Source organism: Haemaphysalis longicornis, unplaced genomic scaffold (genome assembly GCF_048455015.1).
Source record: "Haemaphysalis longicornis isolate Haplotype H1 unplaced genomic scaffold, Haemaphysalis longicornis Haplotype H1 scaffold_12, whole genome shotgun sequence".
Lineage (NCBI taxonomy): Eukaryota > Metazoa > Arthropoda > Arachnida > Ixodida > Ixodidae > Haemaphysalis > Haemaphysalis longicornis.
Genome location: NW_027526225.1, coordinates 41,438,898 through 41,448,643, shown reverse-complemented (window position 1 = coordinate 41,448,643; position 9,746 = coordinate 41,438,898). Strand labels below are relative to the sequence as shown.

Sequence of the window (9,746 nt, the reverse complement as noted above, 5' to 3'; positions counted from 1 at the left end):
AGACCCCGCTTTCATGTAGTGAAATTTAGCGGACGGCCGGAGCCCGGGTTAACATTGTTTGACTTGATCGCATCAGAGCGTTCAGCATCCCTTTGAACGAATAAAGATCGGCATCATTCGTTAGGGAATTTAAATTAAAACACTACTATGTTCTGTAAAGGGCCACCGCTCCTCTAATGGTGGGTATGCAGTCGAAGCGTTTGTGGCATTGCACCGAATTGTGCCAATTCACCATACTACATTACACGTAGAAACTTCGCCTTTCCATTTCTGACCCTTGATCGCTGCCTGGAGTCAAGTCAAGGGTAGTCCTCTCTGTTGTTTTTTGTTTTCAATAGACATGTGCTCATTAAGTCATATTTTTCTTTAGAGAGAGTTATTTCAAACAGAACGCCTTCTCACTGGTAGCCCATCGAAGAGAATGAGATTGAATAAAAACGAACGCAAAAAAAGAGGGGGATACCCGACAGAATGGTGATTAACAACTGAAATTTTATGGAAGGAAACACAGATATACACATACAAAAATACGAAAACTATAAAACTTTTTCAGGCGGTGCAGTGATATGATTAGCGAAGGTCGCTGCGCAGAAACACTTTTTCGGTTCATGGCAGGGCCACAGATGGCACACTGCCGCAGCTATCACCAGCTTCGTCTAACGCTAATGCTTCGACTATTTCTCGTCCGATCCTGCTTCTATTCCCACTGACAACAGCGATTTCATACAAGTAGGCTTCGCAGTGGCAGTCTCTAACACGGCTAGCAAGGTGGCCCGGATGGGGTTGCTTGGAGCGAAGCAGCATGCTCTTGGGCCCTGTCGTTCAGGCAACTGTTGGTTTGTCCGATGTAGATGGACCGGCCCCTCAGGGGACTTTTGTACACCACATTTTTGCAGCAATCTGCCTATCTTGTGCAGTGTTTTTTGTCGCCAACTGGCCTCTCCGCGCACCTGTTGACCTGACGGAACATGCCGTATAGGTTTTGTTGGGAGCGGAAAATACGACCTCGATGCCATGTTTCTTTCCCACTTTTCTACGGCATGGGATAACCGATGTACGTACGGCAAAAGTGCATAGGTCTTCTGTCCTCTTAAGTGAGTTGACAAAGGCGTGTCTTCTATTTACCCTTTATCCTCTGCAATAGCGTTTCGCAGATAGGCCTCAGCAAGCTTTTCGTGAAGCCGGCATTCTGTAGGCGACTTGCCTGTTTATTGAAGCCGGTGGCTATAGGTTGCGGACAGGATTTCTTGAGTGCCTACAGCAAGGCTGTAGTGGCCACTGCTCTCTTCATATCATACTCTTAGAGTGTGCAGACACGAGGGGAACAAAGGCCTTGGACGAACGTGGCTCTTACCTGATTCAGCGTCTAAAGGTCCAACAAGACGAAAGATACAACGAGCCGAATTGTCCAACAGTGGATATTCCATATCGGTGGCCCTTTTATATCGTTGGACATTCAGGCTCGATTGAACCTTCTGACTCGGTGGATCTTTCGTCGTCATTGGGCATTCATGCTCGATTAGACCTTCCGAATCGGTTAATCTTCCGCCTCGTTGGGCATTCAAGCTCCATTGGACCTTTCGTCTCATCGGATCTTTCGTCTCGTTGGATATTCAGGCTCAATTGGACCTTCCGTTTCGGTGGATCTTTCGTCTCGTTGGACATTTAGGCTGTTACTAGTAAATGAATATCTGGAGCACTCTAAAGTTACCTTGAATGTCCTCTACCGCAACACAGTTGCGGGACCTTCTGCATTTTAACATGCAATAACGTTTACGCGATAATTTGAAGGTAAATGTACTCCTGGCAGGTCGTAATATCTGAGTCTGCCTTCAACGCAATTGACGAAAGCAAGTTTGGTCGCGAGTACATAGCTGAGAGCGCCTAAATAAGACAAGTTGTTTCAATCGGACCTGTTATATCATTCGGGCCAAGTGTAAGGTTTTTTTCACAGAGAAAAAAGTATTTGAGGAGAGGAATCAGCTGGGATGGGCGAAGACAGAGAGAGAAAGTGGTTATTGAACTGAAAATATTTACAAGGCGAAGGTTTGCCTCTCGACAGTGGGCACAGGATTCGCCGGGTGAAAAAAGAGCATTGGAGAAAAAAAGGGGGGGCAGTGAAAGGGCAATGGAAAATAAATATAACAGGCTATTAAAAGGCTATGTACAGACTATATACATACACACGCACGTTAAATACAGACTATTTACATACACACGCACTCACAAATACACACACGAACACAAAAGGGATAACGGGGTGACAGGTGGGTGGGGTCTTGCTTCGACAGTTCATGGGTCGGTGTTGAGGCCAGACTCGTGGGCTGGGGCAGCATGGCCGGCCGGCGCGTAATTGCCACGGTCTTGCGAGGAGGAAATGCAGATGCGGAGCAGCACAACAGATGGCGCTTCAATCTCGCTGCCACAGCTTACATATTTTAGGGACGCGCCGCACAAAAATCGTAGTATCATATTATCATCGAATATAATGGGCAAATTGCCAGATTTCTTTCTGTACAATCAATAAATTGAAGTGCTGGACATTTTAGCAGCAGTTATAATAAATACTGCCCTGGTTACAAGCCATACCGCGCTTGATACAAAGGAGTAGAGGGAATCCCAGAGCAGACTACGTCTGCCGAGCCGCCTTCCCACCACCACTAATTCGCTATCGCCGCTTGCGCCTCTCGCGGCGGCTTCTCATTGATTTGATTGAACAACTTTTAATGAGCTTCAAATAAACAATTGTGTGCGCAGGTACCAGATGGGGTGATTCCCTATTCGCGGGACCCATATGTGTTCATTAATTCTTCTCCTGGAGCCAGCAGCTGTTGCTGAATGGCGAGGTCAGAGCTGGACTGTAAGGTCTCCCATCGCTCGAGCGGGTTGATATTGGGGGAGAGGGGAGGGGGGTAGGGGCGTGTCTTGAGTTTTTTGCACTCCCCAATAATTTGCGCGAGAGTGCCGTCTCCCGGGCAGAACGGACATGTGTTCTCGTATTCTGCAAGGTATATTTTGTGCAGTGGCGCCGGGTGTGCGAGCAGCCCTGCCTGTAAGCGGCACAATATCGTCTGCTGCCGTCTGCTTAGTAGCTTGTGCGGCTTCGGAAGTCTCGTTCTACTTTCTTTGTATAGGTGGACGATCTCCTTAAGGCTCATGACAGGGTGCGGTTGCTCTTCCTCGGCCCGGATGGCTAGTTCTCGGGCATAGTGGTCGGCGGTGACGTTGCCTTCCACGAGCGAGTGAGCCGGGACCTACACGAGCTCGGTGACTCGTCCCGGTGTTGTGGGATGTTTCTCGAGTATAGTTGCTGCCGCGGAGGAGACGATCCCCTTCCGATAGCTTGCGTAAGCTTTTTTTGAGTCGGTAACCACTGTAATGACCTCCGGCATGGCTGGGGCCATCGCTATGGCTGCTTCTTCTGCCACGGTCGGGTCTGTGGTCTTCACCGACGCGCAGGTCTTCAGCTCGTCGATGTCCGTTACGGCCGCCATGGCCTTTGTTCCGTGTTTTGTGAGTGAGGCATCGACGTACCGGACCTAGGGGTCCTCCTCCAGCTGCCGGGCAAGGGCTTCGGCCCGCGCCGTCCGCCTGCCTTCGTGCCGTTCCGCTGTCATGTTGCGCGGTAACGGTTTGGTTGTGATGGAATCATGCCATCCCTTAGATAGTGGTGCCTCTTCCGTCTGTGGTTCAACCTGCCATCCCATCTTGTGTAGGAGGGCTCTTCCGTGTTCTGTCCTGCTCAGACGAACTCTCTGGTTGGACAAGTGTGCTTCGATGAGTTCGTCCGCGGCGTTGTGGGTGCCCATGTCCATCAATCTTTTCGTTGACGAGTACATTGGCAGACCCTTGGCTATCTTGGTGGCTTTGCGCATCGCTGTGTCCAGCGCTTCCCTGTCCGCCTTCGTTAGCCGGAGGTGCGGAGCGGAGTAGGTTACGCGGGACACGACGAGCGCCTGCACTAGCAGCAGGGCGTCTTCTTCTTTCAGTCCGCGTTTGCGGTTCGCAACTCTACATATCATGCTTGCGATCTGTTCCGTCGAGTGCTTGATCTTGGGGATGGTGGCCGAGGCTTTTAGATGCAGAGCATTTCAGTAACTCAGGATGTCACCCGCGTTGGTGTCCGTGGTCCGCATCGCTCCCCCTACACTATGTAAAAAAATAATACTTACCGGCGCCAGGTTTCGAACCAACGACTCTGCGGCCGGAACGCAAGGTACATGGTACTCTACCCACTGCACCACAAATCCCACACAGAATGGAAGGTTACGAACACGCCTTATATCCTTGACTCATTCAACCGTCGGCCACAGGTGCGCCCTCTCCCCCGCGTCCTCCTCGCCTTCTCTCCGCTCGCAACGCCCTCTCTCGCCGCGTTGGGTTCGCGCTGATCAACAGTCGGTTCGCGCGCAAGAACAGGTGGGGGCGCTCGCGTCGCGCTCTCTCGCCGCGGTCGGTTCGCGCTTAAACCACATATGTCGTTCGCGCGCGCTCCGGTCGCTAACATCTCTGGCGTGATCGTGACGTCAACATCACGCGTTCGTGTGGTGGCGCGATTTTGGCGCTATAACACTCTCTGGCGAGGGGCATTGGATAGGATACGATTGAATTGGCTTGAATTGGCTTGGCTTGGCTTGGCTTGGCTTGGATTGGATTGGTTTGGATTTGGATTGGATTGGTTTAAAGTGGATTGTGTTGGATTGTGTTGCGTCATAGCCGCGCCACGTTGCGTCATAGCCACTCCACGTTGCGTCATAGCCGCGGCAGGGGGTTCACGGCACGTTTCACGTTTCACCAGCGACTTCATCGACAATGTCTACGCTGGAAGACAACAATTACAACAACAACCAATACGTAATCCATACGACTTGCAGGCGCGCCCCCCGCGGAAATGCTCTGCATTTGATCGTGCCCCTCGCGAGGGGGATGTTTTTTAAATGCGAATGCATTTATTAGTCGGGGGTTGTCTTGCGTCCATCGAGCGGCGTGCGCCTGCATTCCTCCAGCGCGAGCGCACGTGAGCGCGCGCCTCGTAGTTCTGCCGTCGTCGTCGTCGTCGTCGTCGTAAATGCGAATGCATTTCTTAGTCGGGGGTTGTCGTGCTCCGTCGGCGTGCGCCCGCAGGTGTCATCTCTCCGTGCTCAATGCCGAACGCATGCGCTTGAAGCGAGCTGTACTAGTTTGCTCGAAGCGGCAAGGACGGCGAGTACTGCGGTGTTAGTCTCGTGTCTAACGTGTATGGGAACTTGATATCGCACGCCGTTGCAACGACTCCCGTTCGAGACATGTCTCCGTACAAGGACTTGTACACCCTTGCCTACACCGGAGACGGAGTCTTTGTGGTGACCGTGTACCTCGCGCCCAACTTCGCTCGAGACGCCGTTGCCGCGCAGCTGGACGCGGCTATGGAAAGTGTGCGCTTGCGCTCCAAACCATCTGACCCCATAGTCTTGGTTGGCGACTTCAACGTTGACGTGCGCAAAAAGAGTGGCGAGCGGCTGGTCGAGTACATGCAGACCAGGCACTCTATGCATTGTCTCTCTGCCGGCTTCGACACGTGCCACACCACCATTCACGGGAGTTGCATTGATCTGGTCTTTACGCGAAACTGTGACGCGCGTATGCTTCTCAAAGACCCTTTGACCGTGCACTTTAGCGATCACAAGGCAGTGATTGTGGCCGTCAGGTACAACGATAACACAAACAGGTGCTGATGAATAAATGATTACGTTCACACTCTCGTCATTAATTACGCCATTACTCGCAACACACTCATCGGTGCACCCAATGCATTCGCATTTCTGCACGATTCCCTTCGGGGAGGTGCGGGGGAATTTTTTTGTAAGCGCCACCCCTGCTTCTCTTTGTGGCCGCCGGCCTAGTTCTGAAGAGCCCGGCTCCCGTCTTCAGATGCGCCGAAGGGGCGCGGCCAGTTAGGACAGTAAATATCATTCCTCGCTCCCATTGTATTTCGTCTCCCCTGAGCAACAGGCCCAGGCTCCGGATCTGTTCTGTCGGTATGATTTGCGTGTCGTCGATGGTTACGGTTACGCTCGGGGGTGCTTGCTTCTTTGGCCTGCCCGGTTGGACGATGAGCAGTTCCGACTTCTGCGGGGCGCAGCTCAGGCCGCAGTGCTTGGCGTATCCGTGGACAGTCTCCGCCGCTCTCTGCACCACTCCTTCCATGCAATCGTCAGAGGCCGCGCGGTTGGTCCACACCGTGATGTCATCGGCGTATAATGCGTGGCTCACCCTGTCTATTCGTTCGAGTAACGAGGGTAGGGGAAGGAGTGCCAGTTTAAACAGCAGAGGCGACAGGACAGACCCCTGAGGGGTGTCCCTGTCCCCGAGCTCCACGGCTTCTGACTTCTTCTCGCCCATCCTGATCATTGCCGTTCTTTTGGTCCGGAAGTCTTTGATGTAGCCGAACGTACGCCGGCCGCATCCCGTCGTTCCTAGATTTTCCAGCACGGCCGCGTGCGACACGTTATCGAACGCCCCTTTCAGATCTAGGGCCAGTATCGCTCGTGGTGCTGTCTTCGTTGCCTCCTTGACCACCAGTTCACTGAGCTGGGTCATCACGTCTTGCGTGCTTAGGTGTTGCTGAAGCCGTACATCGTGGCCGGCATCTGTCCCGTCTTATCTAGATGAGCTTGCAGCCTCTTGAAGACCATGCGCTGGACCACCTTCCCCATTCAGGAGGTCAGCGATATCGGGGCATGTTTTCGATCTTGAGCGGTTTGCCGGGCTTCGGTATGAACCTGACCCGGCCGTTTTTGTTCGGGCGGTAGCCGCGACTTCTCCCAGGCCTCGTTAATGTGACCCAGCAGTTCTCTCGCCGCCACAATGCTCATGTTTCCGAGCACTCTGTAGGTAATCGTATCCGTACCGGGAGCACTCCTCTTGTTACTTTCGTCTATTGTGGACCAAAGCTCAGCCGTGGTGAAAGGTTCGTAGAAGTCCGGGTTCTCCGGCACCGGATACTCGTCACGGATCGGATACTGGCCTTTCTCTATTTTTAAGTACGTCCGTTTGAGGTCGTTGAGCAGGCGCTGTCCGTCCCTGTCGTAGTCGTTCAATGTCTTGATTAAATTGCGATTGCCGGCTATCTTGCTGCTCAGCGGGTCGATGAGATGTCTCAGGAGACACCACGTCTTCCGCGCCGACAGCTATCCCGGGAGGCCATCACACACGCTAAGCCAGTTTTCGCGGCATATCTTGCTCGCGTACTCTGCCATTTCCTTATTCAGCCTCGCTATTCTTTTGACTAACTTGTTATTGTGACGCTGCCGTTTCCACCTTCGCGTGAGCGAGTGGCGCGCAGCCCAGATGTGCGCGAGGCGGGCGTCCACGAAGGTATTTGCGCAGTCGTCACAATTTCCTTAGGGAACTTGTCCAGCGTTGTCTTTTGCTCGTGGGCCCACTCAGCGTACGTTTGGTTGCTTCTTTCGTCCCGGATTTCTTCGGTGTCCGAGTCTTCTTCTTCATTTGCTTTCTCTTCGGTGTGCTTTCACGTCTGGTCCCAGTCTGTTACCCTGGCCTTGCCCAGCGTTGCCCGGTAACTCGGGCCTTGAATTTTAATGTCGATGAGGGAGTGGTCGGACCCGGAGTATTGGTCCTCGCACTGCCATGCCACCGGTGCCGTTCCCCAGAGCCAGGATAGGTCCGGCGTGGTGTCTCGGCAGGCGCTGTTGCCTCTGTGGGTGACCGTCCCCGGCTCGTTCAGGAGAACCGTGTCTTGGTCTTCCATTACTTGCACTAATTTTGTCCCTCTCTTGGTCTGATGCTTGTAGCCCCATTTCGGGTGAGGAGCGTTAAAGTCGCCGAGTATCAGGAACGTCTTGTTCCCAGCAATCTTTTTCGCTTCCCGCACCATCTTGTCGAAATCGTACTGTTTTTGTGAGGGTCTGCAGTACGCGCTCATAATAAACATGTTTCCGGCATTGCCAATCGTTCTAGAATATACCTCTACCAGCGTGTGCTCGCAGCCGCTCTGGGCAGTTGCATGCTGCGTAGTGGCCACGTTGTTTCGTACAAGCACCGCCATGCCGCGCTCCGTCGCTTCCGTGTAGGTCCCGTACCCCGGCCGGCGTGGTTTGGCGTGCGTTTCTTGCAACGTAATCACGTCTGGTTTCTGGTCTAGGCTTTCATTGGGAAGTAATAGTTCGCTGTCTTTGTTGCGACTTCCTCTGCAGTTCCATTAGTACATTATCGTCGTGTCCCCCCCCCCCCCGACCCGAACCTTCTTTCCTTTATTTGTTCTCTTCATCTTCTTCGGTGCTTCGGTGCGACCGATGCTTTGAGTCTTTCGCTTCGTTTCTTGCGTAGAGCGGCGAGCCTTCCCTGCGCTGTGTTGTTGGCGGCCATGGCGTTCGCGTGAGCCGTCAATCGTTCGTGCTTTACGGATAGTGCTTCAAACTTTACTTCGAGGTTGCTACCCTGACGCTAACTTGGTTGACTGCTGCGAGGATCGCTCCGAGTTTCTCCTCGATCATCTTGCACCAACTTGGGTTCTGTACCTCCCGATCTGGGGCTGCGGCTTTGCCGGCCTCGATGGCTGGGGTCGTATCGTCGTCCATCGCCTCTTGGCTACCCGATGCTTCCTCTGCGGTCTTCGACGCCCCTTCCCGCACTATGCGGGCCTGCAGCGTCTCCCTCCTCGGCATCTCTCTCTGCTTCTCCGTGGGGTCTGCGGCTGCTGCGCTCGCTGTTTGCTGAGCAACCACTCTGGTCGCTGTATGTTCGCTAGCCAGTTTCGCGATCTTGTCCATCAGCGACTTAATCTGCGCGTTCCGTTCTATGATTTTTCTGAGTTCGGCACTCTCGTCTTTCGGCTTTGCAGCCGATGCTACTTGGTTGGAAGTTTGGGGTTGGTGAGGGGGGATTTGGGGAGTCACCGCGCTAGGTACGAGCGGCGGAAATTCTTCCTCTCGAGCTACGGGAGATCCATCTGTCCAGCCCACCTTCTTCTCGGCGAGCAGGATCCCATGGCGCGTGCTCGGCCCGGTCCTCGATCTGGAACTCGCCCAGTAGCTGTCCCGGAAACTCGAACTGGTGCGGCGGTTGCCGGCGGCGCCTCCCGCTCCACCGAGCCTGGTTGATGGTGTGCGGCCGCGGGAGCAGGAGCGCGGCTGACGGCGGCGGTGGCGGTGGCTTTGGTGTCTGCTCCCGCCCCGACGGGCCGGCGTGCGCGATCGGCTCCGTGAAGCGGAGCTTCGTTGGGGTCGCCTGGCATCACCTCTCTTCATTTGGTCTCTTTCGTTGGACTCTTCCTCCGCGCGCTGGCGTTCCCAACGGCGGCGTCTGTCCACGTAGGGCGTCTTGTACTTTACATCGGCGGTCGCCCGTCATGCGCTTACCGCTGCATACTGCGCACTTGGGATCGTACCCGAGTTCTGCTTCCGGGTTGCTCCGTCCGCAGCCCCGAGAGATACGATCTTGCCCGTTCGGGCACACATCCATTCGGTGGCCCACTCTTCCACATTGATGGCAAACATCGATTTGTTTCCGATGTAACGTGCATTCCATCAAGACGTCGCTGTACTTCACGTAATTCGGGACCTTGCGTCCCTGAAACGCGATCACGACGGTCTTCGTCTTGCCGATGCGATTGGCTTGAAGTGCAGTCAGATTGTATTTGTGCACTATGAGGTCTTGGATCTCTTCGGCCGTATAACACCCTTGACGGTGCCTCGGGGAGCCGACTCGTAGGCGCTGACCACGTGCGCCGTGCCTCGAACATCGAT

General features: G+C 54.0%; 1 protein-coding gene across 1 annotated transcript; it reads right to left on the bottom strand.

The window, feature by feature from the left end:
• Window positions 1-3,539: 3,539 nt before the first annotated feature.
• Window positions 3,540-6,579, bottom strand: LOC144161570 (uncharacterized). The gene is made up of 2 exons (XM_077692220.1): window positions 5,994-6,579; window positions 3,540-4,072 (listed from the first exon to the last, which is right to left on the bottom strand). Exons 1-2 carry the CDS (start codon window positions 6,577-6,579, stop codon window positions 3,540-3,542), a joined length of 1,119 nt encoding a protein of 372 aa, XP_077548346.1.
• Between the last annotated feature and the right edge of the window lie 3,167 nt (window positions 6,580-9,746).